Source organism: Palaemon carinicauda, chromosome 35 (assembly GCF_036898095.1).
Source record: "Palaemon carinicauda isolate YSFRI2023 chromosome 35, ASM3689809v2, whole genome shotgun sequence".
NCBI lineage: Eukaryota > Metazoa > Arthropoda > Malacostraca > Decapoda > Palaemonidae > Palaemon > Palaemon carinicauda.
In genome coordinates, this window is record NC_090759.1 from 69,010,514 (window position 1) to 69,033,224 (window position 22,711).

Sequence of the window (22,711 nt, forward strand, 5' to 3'; positions counted from 1 at the left end):
ATTTACATGTGGGTAATTACTTCGGCGTAGCTGAATGACGAGCCATAAGAATTTTAACGAGGGTTTACTACCCCTCCGCTAGTTAGCGGGGGGTAGGGAGGGGTAGCCTGCTACCCCTCCCCCTCACACACACCGGTGAAAGGCTCACTTAACTTAGAGGTAGGACTTGTCTTGGGGGACAGGGCTGGCGGCCAAATATGTGTAAATAGCTAAAGTTTGTATAGTTAGGAAAAATACAAATTATCTACAAATTTGTCATTTGTTCCGTAACTGAAATACAAACCACGCTATTTACATGGGGTGACTTAACCCTTAGGAAGGGTGGTAAGTCCCGGCCTTACTGGCTTTGGCTTGCCCGGGGATTCCATATTCGAGCGATCAAGTACTCAGACAATAGGGAATCCCTGCTCCTCGCTGGCGGTTGTGAAACTGCCGCGGCCTACGTAAGGTGTGTGCGAAGGTGAAAAGTGACTAGTCCTAGGCAGTTGCCCTGGAGTTCCTCAGAAGGAAATCCAGGCTAGGACTCTCCCAATACCATCTCGTCAGGGTATGGGGAAATGACAGTATTACACCTAATACTAGGAACACAAGGAAGCATGGTCTACCTGCAGTGGTTTGAGGTCAGCTGTGCAAAGAACCCAGGATGCTGCTTTCTCCAAGGGAGGAGAGGATGAAGAAAAGAATAAGGGCCAGACAGATCTTTTCATTCATGCAGACTAACACCAGGTAACAATACCCTCAACCTTCTGCTACTTGTCCATCAAGGAGCCTGAGGTTTAGACCAGCTGTTGTGAAGCCACCACAGGGCCGATAGCAACGTATCGAGCCTCCTGTGGGTCATGTCTTGCAGGTAAGGGGCTGAGAAGATGGTCTGATGCTTCAACATACCCGCTTGTAGGGCCTGCGTCACTGAATGATGCTCCATGAAGGGCAGGGACGTAGCTACGCCCGACATCATGGGCTCTAGGGCGATGCGACGGAGAAGGGTCAGGATTCAAGGCCGGGTGTAACACCCTGCGAATCCGGGTCGAGATGGTATTCCTGGAAACCCTTCTCTTCGTTTCCCAGGGTCCACGAACGAGGCTTGAGCCTGGAGATGAACTGCAGTCGTTTTCTTAAGACGCCACCTCAGACTCCCTACCGGCAAGGTAGGAGATGGTCTGGGTCATCTGCTACAGGACGGAGACTCGAAACCTGGAAAGAGTCGAACAGCGGGTCCGGCACTCCCGGGTTCTGAGTCTTGGCAACAAACCTCAGGGACGAACCTGAATGTTGCCTACCCATATCCCCCTGAATGGGCGAAGTCGTATGAGAGACCATGTGACTCGCTTGGCTGAAGATAAGGCTAGCAGGAACACTGTCTACCCAGTAAGGTGGTGATCTGGGGCCTTACGTAGTGGTTCGTCAGGGGGTCTCTTTAGAGACTTGAGGACTCGAACCACGTCCCAAGGAGGAGGTCTCGCCTTGGACTGAGGGCAGGAGAGGACAAGGCTTCGTATGAGAAGGAAGAGTTCCAGCGAGGGAGAAATGCCTATCCCTAGAGCCTGGAGGCAAGACCCAAGGCTGAGGGATAGCCTTTCACAGCCAAAACTGAAAGGCACATTTCATCCCGCAATCCCACGAGGAGCTCCGCTATTGCTGGAAGCGGCATCGTGTGGAGGGATACCCTCTCCACGACACCGACCACAGTAACTCGCCCCTTCGCCTGGGAGACTACTGCGGAAGATTTGCGCAGGTGTCCAGGCCTCCTTTTCGCAACTTGTTGCAAAAATCCTCTCTCTTTGAGGAGATGCTGGGTAGTCTCCCGGCGGGAAGTTGGAGCAAGCTACGGCTTTGAGGAGGATGATGGCATGTGGCTGTGTGAGTAACCGGTGGCGTGGGGGGGGGTTCCCTCGGAGGCTCCATAAGGAGTTACAGAGGGACTGGTGAGCCACCTGCGAGAGGCCCTAGCGGAGCTAGGGAGGTCATTGAGTGACTGACCGATACTCTGGTCCTGTAGAGTACTCTCCTCATCCGCCAGAACGGGGGAAGGCAAACACATCGATGTTGTCCCACTGTTACTGGAAGGCATCCTACCAGAGGGCCTTGGGGTCCGGGACCGGGGAGCAGTACAGCGGGAGCCTGCAGCTCAGTGCTGTAGCGAACCGGTCCACCGAGGGAGCCCCACCGAGTCAGGACTTTGTAGGCTACTTGAGGATCCAAAGACCACTCGGAATGTGGTGTCCGTGTCGCACTGCTCAGACTGTCAGCGACCCCATGCCTTTGCCTGGAATCAAGCGAGCTGCTAAGGAGATCGAGGGGAACTCGGACCATCCCGGTATCTCTACCGCAGGATGGGATGGCTGTACTGAAAAGTACCTCCTTGTCTGGGCAAGTAAGCCATCACTGTGGTGTTGTTGATCCTCACAACCACATAGTAGTCCGCCAGGCTGGGTGGAGCTACTGAAGTGCCAGAAACACGGTTTCCATCTCTAGTAGGTTTAGAGAAGGTACAGTACTTCCTGGTTCTGACCACCGGCCTGAGGTCCCGAGGTTCAGAATGTGCCCCCCCCCCCCCCCCCCACCCCTTCTGACGCGTCCGAAAACGGCATCAAGTTTGGGGGAAGGACGAGAAGGTCTACTCCCTATTGTAGATCCTCGTCTGCTTCCCACCCCCGGGGGTCCGTCTGTTCTGGTTGTCCCCTAGGGGTCCCGGCGTCCGGGGAGTCATGCCCCTGAATCCCCTGCGCCCCGAGTCGCCACTGGGGAGAACTCATCCTGAGGCGACTGTTGGAAACCAGACGGGCCAGGGAGGAGAGACGTAACCACATTGGGTTGGAGGTTCTTCTCTTGTGGGGAAAGGTCTCGCGACCTTCCACCGCCTTGCTATCCTGTCGCCTGAAGGGAAGGCTTCGGGAGATTGGTGTCTAAGACCAGGCCTAGGTATACCAGACTGAGAGGGCTGCAGGGAGGACTCCTCGAGGACCACCATGATCCTTAGAACTTGGCAAAGTCCGAGGAACTTGTCCCGATGACGAAGAAGGGATGCCTTCGAGTCTGCTAGGATCGGCCAGTCACCCAGGAGACGGAGGGGACGGATGGCGATCCCGAGAGCCCGTGAAGAGATCTGAGTGGAAGCATCGGTGAATTGTTGAGGTGCTGTGGAGAGACCGAAGCACAGCACTTTGAACTGGTATATCCGCCTTCCAGGCAAACTCCAAAGTACTTCCTTGAAGACGGGTGAGCCGGGATCGGAAGTACGCGTCCTACCGGACCAGTGTACACATGAAGTCTTGTGGTCTCACCGCAAGACTGACCGCGTCTGCTGTTGCTATGTTGAACGGAGACTGTTTGACAACCCTGTACAGACTCGAGAAGGGAACGAGACGATTAAGGAGGCCTCGGAACCCGTTGGCCACCTCTTGGAGGGAGCGTATCTCCAACGTGGACTGGACTTCTGCCCAGAGGGCCCGTCCCCTCACCGATCCCTACCCAGGGAGGAGGGAGGGGCTCGATACCGACCAGGACTGTTGAAGGAGACAAGCTCGGAGAGCTGGCCCTCGGCCTAGTCTCTGGCGCTCTTCATTCCCTGAGACCAGGGCGAGCTGCACTGGCCCAAGGAAGCCCTTGGGTGAGTAGATTCGGTCCCAGACCGTATCCTTCCCTTACCGAAGAGGAATCTTTGAATCTGGGGTCCCCTTTAGGTTTCTCCTGAGGGTCAGAACCTGCCAGAACGCAAGATCTGACCCCTGGAGCTTCTCCTGATGGACTGGCAGCGAGGTCTCTCATCCCCGGAGGCTCTTCCTGGGGAGATTCGTAGACATGACCCAAGGGTCCATCTGGATCCTGTCGGGTCCTTGCGGAAGACTGGGCCTTAGGATCCCTCCTAAGAGGGAAACAGGACCCCAGCGATGAAGGATGTAAGGCTTTCGCCCCTCCGCACGAGAAGATTTCTCAGGAAGAGGCGGGGATTCTCCCTATGGAGTGATGGGGGAGAGGACCGGGTCTTCCGACCCTCCTGGGGATGGGTAATGCTCATCCGCAGGGGAGGGGAGAAGTCTGAGGAGGGCTCATCGTCTGCGTAAGGACTCGCGAAGGGACAGGATAGACCTTGGAGGAGACACCATGCCAGGGATTCCTCTCACCCTCTTCAGGGGGAGAGGAAGTTGCTACTGATTAGTGACCCCAGTCAGAAGGCACAGGCTCATCACCTGCATGAGCGCTCTGATGATGGCGTCCCACCAGGGATGCCGACCGACCCTCGCGCTGACAGGGAGTCCCTCTGGAGGGAAGAGGATCGTTCGATCCCCTGGAGGAGTTGACACATGAGGGTTCGCCCGTAGAGAATCTGCAATGAAGGGAGAAGAGACCTTTGACCTGTCCGGAAACCTCCCCCCCTCCAGAGGGGGCAATGCTCTGCGCTGCGTGGGAGGGAAACGCGAAGGTGGCCTGACCGCCATAAGCCCTGATGTAATCAGGGCGCGATCGTGTCGGAGAATGGTGCGCCGATCACGCTGGTGATAGCGCGAAAAGCACAGATCTGGGTAGCGCGTGAATAAAACATGCGTAGCAGTATAACCGCGCCCGCATGCACGCGTACCCGCGTGAACGATCCCCGCGCTTCCGCGCGTATGAACATCCCTAGCGCTTGCGCGTGAAAGATCGTGGGTGATAGTGTGGGTAACCATCCCACGCGCGAACGATCTCGGCGACAAAAGATCGCCGGTGCTTGCGTGTGGGAAATCATCCCACGCGCGGAAGAAATAACGCTGACGATCTTTGGCGCCTATGCGTGTACGAAGATTGTCGGCGCTAGCGCGAGAGAAGATCGTCGGAGACAGTGAGCGGGAAACCTTTGGTGCCCACGCGCGTACGATCTCCAACTATGCCAGACGATTGTCGGCGATTCGCGCGAGCACGGACGATCTTCGGTGCTCACGCGTGTGCGAAGATCGTCGGCTCTCCCGCACGGGAAACCTTGGTGCCCGCACGCGGACGATTTACGACGATCGCGTGCGGACGAACTGTGATGACCGCGCGCGGGCAACCATCCCACCTGTGGACGAGCGGAAAAAACGCCCGAGGACAAGCGAGAAACCGCGCGCGGATGATCCGCAATGATCGCGTGAGCCTCAATGGTCGCGCGCGGGAACCATCCCGCACACAGATCGATCTTCGGCGCTTACACGCACTATAAAGATCGTCAGCGCTTGCGCGCCTAGTGCCAGATCCGAAGATCGCCGGCTAACGGCCGTCGCCGATCGCGTGCGGAAAACTGCGCTCGGACTGCTTCGAAGATCGCGCGCGGGACGATCTTCGGCGCTTACGCGCGTTATGAAGATCGTTGGCTAACGATCCTCGACGATCGCGCGCGGGAAAACCGCGCGTGGAAGGGCCTCGAAGATCGCGCGCGGGCGATCTTCCGTGCTTACGTGTTAGCGCGTATCAGAAGATCGTCGGTTGACGATCTTTGACGATCGCGGATCTTCAGCGTTTACGCGCGAGTGAAGATCGTAGGCCCCTGTGCAACAGAAGATCGTCGGAGAGCGTGCACGCGCTCTTGGTTGAAGGATCGGCTAACTCGTAGATCAGGAACTGGGATGTGTCCCTAAAAGGGAGGGCATCCCCTGAAGAGGACCAGGAGGTCTGCTTCAGAGCCGACGATCAACTGAAGTACTGCTAACACTCCGAGGAGTGGTCTCTGTGAGGGAGCTTTCCCACGAATGGGAGAGGTGTCCTTCATAGAAGAGACTTAGAGACACCGTAGGCTGAACCGCTGGTGAGCGCCTGTGCGCTATCTCAGGCACCCCAACGATGTGCGCAAATGCGCAAGGAACGTTGGTAGCAGCCTTATTGAATTACTGGAACAGGGTGTCTCTGGAAGGCAGTCTCAGGAACAGCAGAAACAGCAGCCGAGCGCTAGCGCGCAAGGGAATGTTGGCGCGCAGGGGATACCTGGCACTTAAGGGGCTTACTCGCGGTGTGAGAAAGTCTCTCCTGCCCCGGAGGGAGGAGCCCGTTGGATAACGGGGGCGTGGGCGCCCAAGGCGCGTCAGCAGTTGGGAACGGATACAGCAGGCAGCAGGTCCACTGAGGGCATGAGAGACAAAAAGGTCTAACGTAGCCTGAGTAGCGAGGCCCCAAGGGGATTACAGTAGTTGCAAGACCCCGAAGGGTCAGCGCAACGAGAAACAGAAGTTTCACCGTCACTAATCACTGAAGTGTAGAAGTGACTAAAGTTACGAGAGCCCGAGGGAACTGCGTAACTACAGCTCCGAGACCCCGAAGGATCAGGGAAAAAGAGAAACCGAAGTTTCCCTGTCACTAAAGACCGAAGTGCTAGTGACTGAACCGCAAGCTGTTGTCAACCGGAACAATCCTCCAAAGAGGAGTCTCTATGAGTGGCCTCTCTCGCGAACGAGAGAGGTGAGCACTTCGTAGAAGAGACTGGTGATGGAGCCCCCAAGGACCGTGAGATCAGCTGACGTAAACAGGAACAATCCTCCGAAGAGGAGTCTCTGTGAGCTCTCACGCGAACAGGAGGAGACACTTCGTAGAAGAGACAAAAGGAGCAATCCTCCGAAGAGGAGCCCTTAGTGCGGCCTCCCTCGCGAACGAGAGAGGTCCAGACTGATCTTGCAGCTGCTCAGCCCCTTGAGCGTAGCTACAGAAGCGACCGCTCAGACCCGAGAGCATAGTCGCTAGTACTATGGTCCAGCCTTGCAACCGCTCAGCCCCTTGAGCAAGTCACAAGGGCGGCCGCTCAGCCCCAAGAGCATAACCGCCTAAGGACCAGGGAAAAGTAAAAAGGGAAGTTAACTAACTACCCTGGAGGCGAACCTCCTTATCGTTCTACGATGCACTGAAGAGCTGGCAGTAGTCACGGGGGAACTTCTAAGAGATGGGAACGCCCCTGACGATGGCCTCGAGAGACGGCGGCGACAGCGGACTCCCCAGGCATAAACAGGACAGCTCTGCTTCGAAGGCACACAACAGGCACGAAGAAACAGCATCGTAAACTGGAAAATAAAAAAGAATAATTATTTAACAGAAATTCCCCCGGGTGAAACTCAGAAGAGAAACCCCGAGGGAAAGTAAAACATATGAACGAAAGTAGATATCCCCCCCCCCCCGCCATGCCCGGATGAGGGAGGGGGGCACAAAAAACTTAACAAAAACAGAATTATAACATTATAATTATACAACTGACTTTGAATGTTCCAAGGATCACCGACCCCCGAAGGGAAGTGAGCCCCGAGCTGAAAAGTTAAAAATACAATTATATTCATAAAAATAATTGAGACAAATAAAACGAAATAGCGACTCGGCCTGAGAAGCTATCGTAGGCGTAGTACGGAGTAAGAGGTGAACGACCTCAAGAGAGGGGCCGTACTCCACGAAGGCAACCATGGGGGCCTAGGAGTGAACGGCCGTGATCAAGAAGAGAATTGTGGTGGCCTGGCTAAGCCGGCGATCACTCTCGTAGACGTACACAACACACACCGCACAACACCGAAAGCAAAGGAAACTTACTATTTCCCATACACAAAAATATATATAAACATCAATAATGTTTAAATATATTAAGTATAAGAAAAGGTAAGTTAAAAAGACAAAACAATAATGGCCGTCAAGTGAGGATGGGAGCGGAGACATCCGATCGCCATCCGAGCCAAAAGTAAAGTGAGCCTTTCACTGGTGTGTGTGTGATGGGGAGGGGTAGCAGGCTACCCCTCCCTACCCCCCCGCTAACTAGCGGAGGGGTAGTAAACCCTCGTTAAAATTCTTATGGCTCGTCATTCAGCTACGCCGAAGTAATTACCCCCATGTAAATAGCGTGGTTTGTATTTCAGTTACGGAACAAATACCCATTTTAATCTTGATTTTCCATGTCCATTCCTCTGATGGAAAGCCATAAATCTTTTCTCTCTGTGTGAAAGTGCAATAATTTTTGCATTTAATAATTTCTACATATAATGTACTGTAAATTATTTTTCACTATCCACAATTATTCTCTCTAGTTTCTAATAATTTTCCATCCAGTGTCTCTCTTACTCACTGCCTGTGCAATAATTGTTGCTCTTCTGCACTTCTCTTTCATTGTGGAACTCCTTTCATCTTAATTACATTGATTTCAGAATTAAATTTCTGCTATTTTTCCCTGTTGGAGCCCTTGGGCTTATAGCATCTTGCTTTTCCAACTTGGGTTGTAGCTTAGCTAATAATAATAATAATAAATATGTACTACTATTCATTGCCCATTGCTCCAAATTAGCACTACAGTAATTCTCGTTTTCTCGTCTTTTCAACGTTTCTTTCTCACACATTAAGTCTTTTAGCACTTTTAAACCAATATTAATTTTAAAAATTATCAATCACATGGAGATAAAAGATGTTGTTTCATTATTATAGATAGGATTTATTAATTTGAGCTGAAATGAAAAGACAAGAGGTTATCTTATGACTATACCTAATGCTTCCAATCTTTTTTTAGTTAGTTTTGAATGGAAAGTTTATTGAATTACTTTCATATCTAATCCATCATTGACTTTATTGGGAAACAGTCGAGGAAAATTGTGCTATGCATTGGAATTATATCGCAGACAACTTTCTTAACTTTAAACATCGAAGAGATACATCCAAGTCAACCCCTAAAATTCACTTGGATATTCAAGTTCTTACTTGTTTTATGGTTACTCTTCTCTTTTTCATATTCTTTAATGACTACAAGCAATCACACACTGTACTAAATATTTGTTATCAAATCATTTTGTTTAAGAATGTTACTACGAATGTTACTACTAATACCAACAAGAGCATATTTCAGGGTTTGTGTAAGTTTACATACTAAGTATCTTCTGACTACTAGACTCAATGATTATTCACAATATACAGTAAGGTCCCGAATTACACGTGTTCTAATTACGCGATTCCTCAATTACGCGATCGATAGTTTTTAAGAATTAATTTTCCTGTATTTGCGAGGAGCATTCTAAATCCGCGAGTCAAGCACCGCGAAGCGTAGGAAATCTATTGTTTTCTTAATTGTATTGGGGGGGGGGTGATGGTTCCCCGATGTCTGAGAAGGGGGGGGGGGGAGAATGTGAGAGAAAGATTTCTGTTCAAACATTTTAAGACTAGTTTTGGATGAAAAATGTTAAGGTTTGCCCATCTGTTGTGTGAACTTGTCGCTAGGCCTAGCCTAACTGTCCAACACCTATATGTATAATATTCCATATTTGTACTAATTAATTTTTATACTTACGTTGTGATTATGGTGAAAAATCCTTATTCATTAAACTTTAAATTAAAAACCATCAAAATAAAGACTATTTTATATCATGCTACTGCCAAACATGTCACCACAACCAAACCCATTACTTTGTTTAGTACGTTCCATCGCCGATCATAACGAACTCGCTAACCAATTTTAACATCTGTCTATAGGTTAACTTTTGCGGCAAAAGATATCTTACCAGGTACTATGTAATAATAATGTTATAATTAATGTTTTATTTATCCTTAGAAAATCAAAATATATGAAATATGAGCAATTTTGTTTCGTGTTGTTTTTTTTTTCCTAAAAAAACGCCTTCTTAAAAGGAAAACGTTTTTTTTTTACGTTTCATCGTCGATCATAAACGCATTTACTCCTGAAAGTGATATTGAAGAGCTTTTACTAAAGATGTTATTATAAATAAAGATTATAAATAAGTGGTAAAATATCTATAATTAAAGTGTAGCAGCATCAAGAAATGTTGGGGTTCGCCCTTTACATAAGAATGTACTGTACATTGGATTAGACAGAACGTAGAAAAAATCAATTAGGGAAAAATCGGTATTCGATATCCTCTTCATCAGCATCGTCATTCGTCAATCGGGCTTTCTATTTTTTTTATTCTCAGTCGCTAACTAGTTATCGCACTGCCAAGATCTGCACACATTCCGATAATTCACATTTGAAGGTTTTCTGGGAGAGGATGGATAGAGAAAATACCGAACTATATAAAATGTTTTTTTAACCTGTTAAGCGTCACCCACGTGATAAACCGTTCACCACGATCTACTCGGTACCGCCTTCAACTGTATATTCCGTTCATGACTTTAATTGCCTTTTACAAGCCGTCAGTCTCGTGATGTTACTTTACTCGTATAGTAAGTATAGGATCACCACTTGGCAACACTCTCAGCATATGGGGACTGTGAATAGAAACTTATATGATGTCTGGCAACTATTTTTCTGAAGGTAGCTTGATGTTACAAAACTCTGGTTTGAACTGGTTTCCTATCAGTGCGCTCGGGCGTTCATGCATAAGTGGTTATTTGTTGTTCCTTTTGTAATGAAAGGTCTAAAGAGGAAGGTTATTTCTTTAGATGAAATAAATGATATTCTTGTTGTGGAATTTGATAATGATAACCTGTTTGATAATGAGAGCACTAGTTCTGAATCCTCCAGTGATGAGTATATTGAAGAAACAAAGTTTTCTTTCGATGTCGAAAGCGAAAATGACTTCTCATTACCGAATGACTGGACAACGAAATTTCACAAAACTATAAAGGGAAAGGAAACGCCGAGAGAGAGAGAGAGAGAGAGAGAGAGAGAGAGAGAGAGAGAGAGAGAGAGAGAGAGAGAGAGAGAGAGAGAGAGAATAAAGTGGATAAATAATGTACAAATGTATGACGAACATATTTGAAAACTATACAGGAAACGATATGAAGAGAGAGAGAGAGAGAGAGAGAGAGAGAGAGAGAGAGAGAGAGAGAGAGAGAGAGAGAGAGAGAGAGAGAGAGAGAGAGAGAGAGAGACCTATCCCTTTCCTTTTGTTGCTTATCCAGGCGTAAGATTTACGATTGAAGATAAAAAGAACCCATTAGAATATTCAGTATTATGTAGCCATTTGAAATTAAATAATAGTAGTATTAATTGTTTTTTTTTACTCAACCATTTAATTAATATCCCTACTTTTAACTATAATTACGAATTATAAGCATAAAGAAATTATATTAACTTTGAAAAATTATCATTAGTGAAATGACCGCTCAGGGCAAAAAAAGCGTGATTATCGTACAGCAGCCTATTGCACACTTGCGCCTAGTGGCCGTGTAATTTTTAACTATTGCTAGATACGTACTGTATCAAACCTTGAAAACCCTTTTTTGTTTTTTGTATCTATAGGAAATAATTCTACATCATTCGGAAAATACTGAAAACAGTAAGCTATGCATAGTACAGTAGTAAATACTACAGTCATAGAAAATTATCAAAACTTTAACAACTTTTTATTGTTTTATTTATCCATAAAAGAAATTTTGTACAGTATTTTATAAAAAAAAATCTATAAGAAGGATTTCTTACAGTATTGTTAAGATAAAAGCTACAGTATATATATATATATATATATATATATATATATATATATATATATATATATATATATATATATATATATATATATATATATATATATACACACACACACACAGTGTATATACAGTATATATATAGCTAGAAAGCTAGAAATGGAGTGAAAAAAAAATTGACGGGTAGGTTGCTGTTTGCCGCCATGATGTGTTTCGAAATATACGAATTTCCAATTACACGAGGCCTTTCATCGACCAAATTCTCGCATAATTCGGGACCCTACTGTAATGAAAATAACTACTAATAATATACATACATGGATCAAATGGATTCACATGAACGGTCTTGACTGAACGGGAATGTCCCAGCAAAGAAAGGACTTTTTCCACACTTCCATCGTCCCTAACTGTTAAAATAGCTGCCGACTGGTCTCCTGAAGCCGACACAAACTCTGATGTTCCTGGTATCCAGCATACCTCGTAAATGGCATTCCCATGAATCTGGTGTCCTGAGAAAAAAAAAATTAAACATGACGGACTTTAATTTGTAAAAAAACAACAGATATCTATGTGTTACCCATTTAAATCAATCCTAAGAAAGTAAAATTGTTGCTCTACTTTCCATATACATAAATCAAAATGGTGACATTCTTTAATTCTGACGGAGACCTGGATTGTGTTACGCATACCTTCTATTGCAGCTTGACTGCTTCTGTCCCTTGTGTCTCGCAAAGCCAACTTGCCATCTTCATTAGCTAAAACCAGGATATGACCATATTTCCCACTACCAAATCTACAAGCGTATATGGGAGCTTCTGATGATGACTGTCCACTTGCTTCTAATAAGTCCAAAGCAATCCCATCATACTCGTCCTCTTGGTAACAGCGGAAACTACGAGCGAACAGACTTCTTTGTGCTTTCCTTTCTTGAACACCTGTAATAATAGAATGGTCCTGAATGGCAAAGAAGTAAATTGGGAACAGTTTTTTTGCATTACAAAAAAATTCACATTTCTTATATAATAGTAGGTATGTATTAATATATTAGTTTAGTATGGATCATGTATATTTTTATACAATATTCTCTAAAAATTCAAAAATTTTAAGTAATTTTTATTTTTCCTAACATACTTACCGAGAATTGCTTCCTTAGGAGAGTCACTTGGTGACCTCTTTCTCGACCATTTTTGGCGCCGATATCCCTCACCCCGTACTCCATACAGGCCTACCCCCGCCGCCACAGAATGCGCCCCGAGGGCAGGATTAGGTCAGGTCACTGCCTCTCTGGGCGATTCTCCTCATTCAGTCCGTCGTATAGCCCAACTTGGCAATGGAAGGATGGCACTCGGGGACGGAAGGGAGGGCCATTACCCGGAAGCAATTCTCGGTAAGTATGTTAGGAAAAATAAAAATTACTTAAAATTTTTGATTTGTTCCAACACGAATACTTACCTTCGAATTGCTTCCTTAGGAGACTTATACTTTAGGAGGCGGGAGTGCTATTCTGACACTTGACTAGGCACGTAGGGCCTAGAGGGCTATGGAATGCGGGGGCATATCAGAGTACGGGAGTGAGGGTAACTGCGCGCCACCTTACGCTATTACCTAAGATTTTACCTCTTAAAAATTCTTCTGACGATTTTCTCCGGATGTAGTCGCGAAGAATGTGTTCATCGTTGGGTACAGCCTCTGGCCTTACCGCTACACAGACCGGAGGGCGGCCATGACTGTCCCAATGGAGAACCTGTCCAAGGATTTCCTTGAATAACCCTTGAGGTAGTGGGCAGTAAAGTTTGACTGGTGCGACCAAGTACCTGTCTGTAGGATCTGCCTCACCGCCATGTTTCTCTCAAAGGGCAAGGGGGTGCTCAGACCCCTGATGTCATGGGTCCGGGGAGTGCCTGGCACTGCCATTCTACCCTCTTCATAGGTCCTAGCGATGCCTTGTCTCAACCAGCAGGAACTGGTGTTCTCGGAAACTTGCTTCCTATTAACACCTGTGGAAACGAAGAGGTTCCTGATACCTGGTCGGAGTGAGAGAAGACGAATGACAAACCATGTATCTTTCCCACTCTCTTATCGGACGCCAAGGCCAGCAAGAAGACGGCCTTGAGGGTGAGATCTTTGTTCACGATATCTTTCAAGTGTTCAAAGTGGGAGTGACACATCACCTTCCGGACCTTGCCTAAGTCCCACTGGGGCACCTTTCCCGCCTGAGGGGGGAAAGACTGCTCGAAGCTTTTGACAAGCATCGCTGTGTGTCTCGAGGCCCCCAGGACGATGCCCTTCCGGAGGAAGACTTGGTCTAAGGCAGCCCGAGCCCCTTTTTTTTATGGCTGGGAATGACCTCTCCACTTTGTCCTTGAGAAACACCAGAAAAAACTGCCATGTCTGGGACAGAGGCCTTAAGAGGTCTAATGTACCTCTCAGCGCACCACTTCGCGAGGGAGGTCCATTTTGTCTGGAAGACCGCGGGTGGAGACTTCTTAGGAATAGAGACATTCTCTTAGCCGTGAAGGAAGAATATCTTTCTTTCTTCAGGAGCAGCTCTTCGTCTTCAGTCGCGAAGACGTAGGGAGAGAGGTCTGCCGAGGAGCTTGAGAAAGTGAGGCTGGTGCAGGTGGTCTGACCTGACGGACAGAGGCCACGGCGGTTGACTCGATAGGTCTTTTAGGTCCGCGAACCACTCTCTCTGTCTAGCCACCAGGGCGCTACCAAAGTCATCTGTAGGCTTCGAGCCACCTTTATTCTGCCGAGCACATGTCTTATCAGCGTGAAAAAGGTGGAAAAACGTACACATCCAGATTGTCCCACTTGTGCTGAAAAGAGTCTTCTAAGGAAGCTTTCGGGTCTGGTACAGGGGGGCAATAGACTGGGAGTTGGGCGTTGAGGTTGTTGCAAGGCGGTCAACCACCGGGGAACCCCAGCGTTGAATGATGAGCTTGGCTATTCCTGGGAGAAGGGACCATTTTGTCCCTACTATGTGGCCCATTCTGCTGAGGCCGTCGGCCAGAACGTTTTACTTTCCGGGAAAGAACCTTGCTAACATCACCCCTTGATTCCCTACCACTCAATCTAGATTCTCTATGGTGAGATCGCACAACTCCTTCGATTACAAGTACCCTGCTTGCTTATGTATGCCACTACCGTGGTGTTGTCGCTCATCCACGCCACGGTGTTCCCCTTTAGCAGACTTGCGAAGTGTAGGCACGCCTTCTGGACTACTTCCAACTCCAGGACATTGTGTGGAGTTGTCTCTCCCCTTCCAACCAGGTCTCTCGTGCCGATTCGTCGAGGGGAAGGGCTCCCCACCTCTGGTTGGAGGCGTCTGTGAACAGTAGGAACGGCTGACTAATGAGCCTGAGGTTTCATATCTTATTCTCCGAAGGGAAAAATTCTCCCCGAAAAGAGGTCTAATGTTATTCCCCAGTAGTTCATTCCGGTGGAAGGGGATAGATTTGGCTACTTCGGGTTGATTCAGTTCCCCTGATCCTTGCAAAAGTGGAGGAGACTTCTATCTTGTTCCTCCAAGAGGACCTTTGAGGCGGGAAGAAGCCACCAGCCGTCCAGGTATCTGCTAAGGCGTATGCCTCGTTCGTGTGCCCCCCCTGCGACAGCCGTGGGGACTCTCACGAACACTTTGGGCGTTGTTGACAGACCAAAGAAAAAGGGGTCCTGAATTGCAGGAACTGGGAACCCTATTTCACCCGGAGGAACTTCCGACCCGAGGTGTGGCCGGAATCTGGAAGTATGCGTCCTTGGGGTCGATGGTATTCTACAATCTTTCTCCCTCAAGGACAGCAGGACCGAATTCTGCGTGTCCATTTAGAAGTCCGTCATCTTGACGAACCTGTTGAGAGCTGACAGATCTATAACCGGTCTCCACCCCCGGTCGCTTTTTCTGCCAGGAATAGGCGACTGTAGACACCTGGCCCTGGGAGAAGAACTTCTTCCATGGTACCCTTCTCTAGCATGGACAACACCTCCTCTTGAAGGGCGGTCCTCTTTAACGGGTCTTTAGGATCTAGCCATCTAACCGGTTGACCGGAAAAAGGCGTGGGTGGTTCCGTTAGGAATGGAAGTCCGCCGTAGCCCTTCTTTAGTAAGGACACTGTCCAAGGTTCCGCTCCTTGAGCCCTCCATGCTTGCCAATGACGCCTGAGTCATCCTCCAACCCGAAGGTTGGGTGGGGATAGGGAGCCTCCCACTCTTCCCTTCTTCTAGAGGGGCGGCCTGACCTGTCTCCCCTAGAGGCGGGGTAACCCGACCTGAAGGAGCTAGAAGGCGCTGGAGCTCCCCTGTGGAGGGGCTGAGGCGTTGCGGACCAGGAGGAAGAGGGGGCTTCTCTCCTCGTAGTGCTGGTAGATGCTTGGGGTGTCGCGGCACTATCCGAGACAGATCTCTTCTAGGGTGGTCTCCTAGGAGTCGTAGGTCTGGGGACGTTAGCCTCCTTCTATTTCAAGACCTTCTCCATTATGGTTTCTCGTTCCTTCCGAGGAAAACAGAGATTCTCCCCCCAAGGGAAAGCTGCGAATGGGTCGCGTCCCCCTGTCTGGTGCCTTCCAAGACACTTACGCCAGAACAGTGTTTCGCTTCCAGAACACCCAGTTAGCTGTTAGTGTGAGAGACTGATATGTCACTAACCTAAGGGTTGAAGGCCTTGCTGGACAGGGTCCTCGGGGTCAAAGGAGGCTTGTACACCTCCCAAAGAGTAAGCCCACCAGTCCAGCCAAGAGGGGACGTTTACTAAGTCCCTCGACATTTTCTCCATCATGGAGGCTCCTGCTGGCGAGAACCAGACTGGGGCTGAAGAGGCTCTACTGTCTGAAAACGCCTTGACTAAGGATGTCCTGCTGACCCCCTTTAAAGGTTGGGGGACCCCGGCAGTGTTGGCCACTACCTTGCCGACATAATCCTGCTCTAGGACTAGACCTCGGGTTAGAGGAAGTGCTAGGGACGTCTTAGGTTGTAAGGAGTCTGCATGATCCTCAAAAAGGCTTGATTTCCCGGAACCTACATCCGTAGCTGCAGGTTCCGGTACCTGTGGTGTCTTCTGTAAAGGCTAACCACTCTCCTATAGACGGAGTCCTCCGTCAGGGAGCGCTCTTCTCCGTCATCCGAGGACCTGGATTTCACCTGCGGGGACGTCCGCACAGGGGCCTGGGTTACCGCAAGCAACGCTGGTTCAGCGGGGACTCCCGTCGGACCAAGGCTCTGGGTGCCGAGGATGCGGTTCCCGTGGGCTGGCCCGACAGCGGGAACCGTTCCTTCTGACCCCAAGGCCGCACCAGCCGGGCTGGTTCGGCCAGGCCGCCCCACCAGCAGCGCGTTTCCCCCGCTGGGCGGGGTTAACCGGAGGCTTCGGGGACTTACGCTTACCTGTAGAGTCCTTCCTACCGCTTGATCTCGAGTCGCCGGGTCACCGGGCACTCCCCGGTCGCTTCGGTTCTGGAATCCCAGGCACTCCCTTGCGGTGGTACCGGTTTCCCCGGCGGGGAGCTCCGCACCGGGTTCGGGGTCAGAACCGGCAACGCCGTACCGTCGAGGACTACTGTTCGTGTATTCTCTCCGGGGGACGCGGACGCGGATCCTCGTGGGCTGACCCAACAGAGGGAACCGTTCCTTTTAAGTCCGAGGGCCGAACCAGCTGTGCTGATTCGGCCAGGCTGCCCGTAAATAAGCCCGCTTACACCTGCGGGCGGGCTGGGGGACGCGGACGCGGATCCCCGTGGGCTGACCCGACGGAGGGAACCGTTCCTTTTAAGTCCGAGGGCCGAACCAGCTGTGCTGATTCGGCCAGGCTGCCCGTAAATAAGCCCGCTTACACCTGCGGGCGGGCTGGGGGACGCGGACGCGGATCCCCGTGGGCTGACCCGACGGAGGGAACCGTTCCTTTTAAGTCCGAGGGCCGAACCAGCTGTGCTGATTCGGCCAGGCTGCCCGTAAATAAGCCCGCTTACACCTGCGGGCGGGCTGGGGGACGCGGACGCGGATCCTCGTGGGCTGACCCGACGGAGGGAACCGTTCCTTGTAAGTCCGAGGGCCGAACCAGCTGTGCTGATTCGGCCAGGCTGCCCGTAAAGAAGCTCGGTTACACCCGTTGGCGGGGTGAACCGGAGGCTTCGCGGTCTTACGCCTGCCTGAAGAGGCCTTCTCGCATTTCTCCCTGCGAGGGTTATATCTGCGTCTGGAGGATGGCCTTCGTGGTGAGAAAAAACCCTGGGTTGTCGGTCCGGGGGACGCTGCAAGACAGACCTGGGAGGCTCCTTCTCGGCGAGGCCCTCGGCTGCAGAAGAGACTGAAAAATACGCTAAGAGACTGGAGAAGAATTAGAGACATTTTCCCCCACATGGGGTCATCAGAGGAGACGTGGCCTGCTTGCACCAGGACTCCGTCTCCCCACACACTCCCGAAAGTAGTACTTACCTCGAACTACTTCTTAAGAGTTATCTTCTACACAATAAACCAACCTCGTCTCCTACTCTGGGTAGGAGAGGGTGGTAGGGAAGCTCAGCCCGGCGGTAGTCTTCTTAGGCAAACCCTTCGTCGCCCACTTCCTCTTGGTGCTATACCGCACCCACTCAAACTCTTGGGGAAGAGCAATGGGCACTTCCCCCCGCAACTGACTTACCTCGTCCCCTACTCTGGGTAGGGGAAGATGGCTGTATAAGAATCTCTATTCGACGAGGCATCGGGAATCAAGTTGGCGAGGAGAGGCTCGTCTTCCTACGAGCCTCTTGGATGTATTCTTCCTTTTAGTGCCGAAGTGCACTCACTGCACTACGTTCCAGGACCAGTAGTCCTGACACGTGGTTGAAGAGGAACATAAGCTGCCCCTACACGGCAACACCGAGGATAAGGGGAGGAAGAACGATTTCTTGTAAAAAGTTTTCCTTTCAGCTATCAATTCCTTGAAGAAAATCAAGGAATACAGTTTCATAACGCACACAACGCACGACACAAGCACTAAGGAAATGAATTAAACACCGGGTAAGGACACGGTTGAAAAGTGAACGCACAGGAACACTTGGAGGTACACTGCGAAAAAACACAAGTCCCCACGGTGGGAACACGTGGAACACTAAATGCGCACAAAGGATCGAGTATAAGAGACTGGGAGTGAGATGTTGAGCATCTCACGACCAAGGACTGAATGAGGAGAATCGCCCAGAGAGGCAGTGACCTGACCTAATCTTGCCCTCGGGGCGCATTCTGTGGCGGCGGGGGTAGGACTGTATGGAGTACGGGGTGAGGGATATCGGCGCCAAAAATGGTCGAGAAAGAGGTCACCAAGTGACTCTCCTAAGGAAGCAATTGGAAGGTAAGTATTCGTGTTGGAACAAATCTTTTTTTTTCCATAAATATACTAGACACAAAATTCTAACTTGGATCACAGGACAGGTACCATTTCTATACATGCGATATTAAAAAAGAATCAGTGTAGACTAGGTAAGTGTTGGTTATGCTCTTTAATTAAGGCATGAATGGGACAGCACAAGCAATACTCAAATCTGCCCAACATGCAGGTACTTTACTGGAGATCAGTCCGAGAAGAAATATTCACCTACAAACGATGAAACAGTGTTGGCTGTCACACCAAGATAGCAATCACTAACAGACCAGAAGGGTACTGCTTGATGCACGAACTTCATATTGCCTCGAGAAGGTAGCACGAATGATATCAATGTCAAGCTACAGAAGTGTTGGAGATCGTTCTAGGTATGACCCCTCACTGACGAAACAAAGGGCAAGGTACAATACAGTACTCCTATAACACGAATGAAATAGGAAAGGTGCAATCATACGACTCTCTCTTCCCCAGCCTAAGTTTGGTCCAAGTAGAACAGTTCACCTACACCTGGTGCAACAGCATTAACTGTAACAGTGACTCACGCTCTGCTTGACTGATCCAGAAGGTACCAGTTAGAGGGTGAGTATAAGGGAAAGGAGGAAAGGGGCATAAGAGGAAGACAGAAGAGGAAGAAAGATTGCAAACTTCCTATACTTTCCCTTGTCCACAAAATTTTCTTGGTGTCATCGAGCTTTCTCTGCTGTTACAAACTACTACACTGCACTACACAGGTGTGCCAAATGTTTAAAAAAAAAAAAAATTCAACAGACATGTCCTTTTCCTTGATATTCAAAATCTTTTTAAGAGCTGAGAAAGCACATATGATGATAAAGTTACAAAAAGCTTCCATGTCTACGACAGGGATTGCTCCTAGACATCTAGGCCCGCAAGCCAAAGTGAGAAATAATGAATGTTCTAATAACAAAGAATAAGAATGATATACTATTGCTTTCTATTTTTAGAAGAATATATGAAAGTTTTATTTGACAAAGAATTCAAATTTTAAACAGTTGCAGTCTATAGAGCAAAGGATATATAAAATGTAGATATATTGTAGAAGAAATATTTACAAATACAGTATGTAACTAAAGAATTTTTATACTATATACAGTACTGTACAGGTATTTTCACTTTATCATTTTTATAGCAGAATATAAGTTCATCTGTAAATTCCAATTCCTAATTCGTAAATAATTCTGATCTTGAAATTTCCAATGTGTAAATAAATGTTTTCTCATGTAAATACTGTACATTATAAAATTCCCACGCAGTAGTCGTACACTGAATATGACAAATTTGGAATATTTTGTATTTTTCCTAACTATACAAACCTAGAGCTCTTTACGTAGGAGTATTATTTCGGCGATAGCTGAAATCAGCCGTTGAATCTTTTGCGAGGTGTAACTACCCTCCACTAGTTAGCCGAGGGGGTAGCAGTGGTAGACCCATCAACCCGCTCACACCTGCACTAGTAAACAACAGTCACTTTGTAATTGCGACCAAGTCCTCAGCGTCAGGCACTCGAAACTGACCTCCGTCTTATGGCCCAGAATCACATCAGATGGAGGGACGTAATTAGGGAGCTCAATCAGAGGGTTAAAATACACTCTAGACAGATACAGAAGACGCACACACCGAGGCTCAGTCAAGGATGGATCATGATAGACTACAGGACAAGTGGGACCCCTAATGAACCCAGATTTCCAGGTTCAATACCTTAGACGCTGCCAAGAGCAACTCCAGAGCTGGGACTGTACCTTGATCCTGTTCCAGCTAGTCTTGTCCAGTTTGAAGCATTTCCTCCTTGCCTTCACAAGATAGAGTAACAGTTGGTCTGGGTCATCTGTTACAGAATGGAGACACTCAATCTGGAAGGGCCTGATTATAAGATACACTCCAGCCGGATTTTAAGTCTTGGCTATGACTCGCAGATGAAACCGAGTGCCACTTGACCCCGTCCCTGTGAATGGAAGATGTCATAGTACAGACCATGTAGCTCGTCGACTCTTTGCATAGGAAAGAGCTAGGAGAAAAACCATCTTCCAGATAACGTCACGATCTGAAGCTTGACAAAGACAGTGCTCCCTTTCAGTGAATGCTGTATTTCCACTACATTCCCAGGAAGTGGTCCGATTCCCAAATGAGGGCAGATGCCCTCAAAATTCCATATGAAAAGGGACCGTTACGTTGAAGAGGAATGCTAACTCAGTTCAGTTAAAACGAGACTTAAGGCCGAGTGATAACCTTTCATTGCCGATTCCGAACAAAGTTTTCCTCTCTGAGGAACAAACAGAGCTCAGCTATTGTTGGTATACTGTACTGTAGTCGCACTGAGGAGAGAAATACCCAGTCTATAACACAAACCACAAAGGACGGTCCAATTTGCTTGATCTACTAAGCAGAAGTTTCCCTAGAGGTATACTGCCATTCTTTTGTCCCAAGTATTGAAAGCCCTTCTTTATGAGGGGTTGCTGGATAACCTCCAGGCGTGAAGAAGAAGAGATGGAATCGATTGATGAAAGGTCTACTGTACATGTGATTGTTTGAGTAGATCGGTAAGTGAAGGGAACTCACAGTGCCTCTGTGAACAGATGCAGTAGTTCTGGGAATCATATTCTGCATGTTGCCACAAGTGAGCTACTAGGGTCAACGAGAGGTCTTGCGATGCCCTGACTTTGCTTAGAAGCCTCCTTATTATGCAGAAGGAAGGGAACTTGTAGACTTCGGTCCTGTCCCATGGATGTTAAAAGGCGTCTTGGTGCCCGGTACTTACAAGCAGCACACCAGAAGATTATAGTTTAGGGATGACGCAAACAGGTTGATTGTCGGCGAATTACATAAAATCAAACTTTTTTGGCTATCTGACGTCTCCGAGACCATTCAGAGCCTGCTATTCGAGTCCCCCTGCTAACATTTTCTGCCAGTACAGTATGTTCTTTTTGCCCAGGATGAAACAGGCTGAAAGGCTACAGAGTTGTTTTCCGTCCCTCCGAGGATTCCACAGATTGGCAGAGGTGCCGTAAAAAGTAAACCTTGCTAGTTAGTGTGCGACACCAACATAGTGTTGTCGCTCGTCAGCACTTCGAGTGCCTTGAAAGAAGTTGATGGAATTGTTTGAGGGCAAGAAAGGCTGCCCTCATTCCAGGTTTATGTGGCACTGTCGCTCGGATTCGGACCAAAGTCCTGATGCCGTGAGGTGCGACAGGTGAGCACCCTGCTTCTTTTGATGCGACTTTGAAGAGAACAAATCCAGGTGAGGAGAGAGGTCTGATCCCCTAAGCAGGTTAGTCTGACACTCACCACTCATATCTCTCTTCTGCTTTAGACCTACCGGCACCGAGGCGTTTGGTAGGTCGAGGTGCTAAGACCATGAGGTGGAACTGTCGGATGACTGGTCGATCCTGAGACCACCTGCTTCACCGCATGGACAAGGTCCTAGAAACTAGGGGCATCTCTCGAGAATGAGACTGTTCCCGATTGAACCGTAATAGCCTGTTTCCTAGCTAAGGTGGAGTGCCAGTGAAAGGGAGGGCACGAGAGGATTTCGCCTCGTGCCCTTCCTTATGCTCAACTTCTCTAAGGAAGTAGGCGCTGTCCACATGTCTGACTGAACGATAGGCCTAAGAAGGAAAAGCTACCATCCTTTGCAAAGGAACCGGCTGTTCCTCTCGCAAAGTAGACCGACTGTGAGGAGAGCGTTGGTAAGGAGAGAGGTGAGCTGATAAGGCACATTTATGCCCACACGCTTCTCAGCCCTCAAGGATAAGGTGTAGTCTACCTACATGCGCTAGCAGAGTAGAATTCACCTTTACTCTATATGATGCTTCTTGCGCGCAAGAATCTTGATGGGAAGACGCCCAACAGAGGTGAGGCGTGCACTTTCGTCAGGCCGACAAGGTCGCCAGCCCACCTCCTTAGGTGGTAAGGTGTGCCACGCTGGACAAGACTCGTTCACTAAATTACGATGCGCGTGCTCCCTCGCGGATCCCTTCGCAAAGGAATCTGACATTGCTAGATATA

The 22,711-nt window shown here is 48.7% G+C and overlaps 1 protein-coding gene across 1 annotated transcript in view; it reads right to left on the bottom strand.

Annotated features, from left to right (window-relative positions):
• The window catches only part of LOC137627847 (protein lethal(2)denticleless-like), a 48,835-nt gene that overhangs the window by 21,838 nt on the left and 4,286 nt on the right, over positions 1–22,711 (bottom strand). Inside the window, exons 2-3 of the mRNA XM_068359261.1 lie at positions 12,030–12,275; positions 11,658–11,849 (exon numbers count right to left, since the gene is read on the bottom strand). Coding sequence (XP_068215362.1) covers positions 11,658–11,849; positions 12,030–12,275 — 438 coding nt within the window. The remainder of the gene's footprint in view (positions 1–11,657; positions 11,850–12,029; positions 12,276–22,711) is intronic.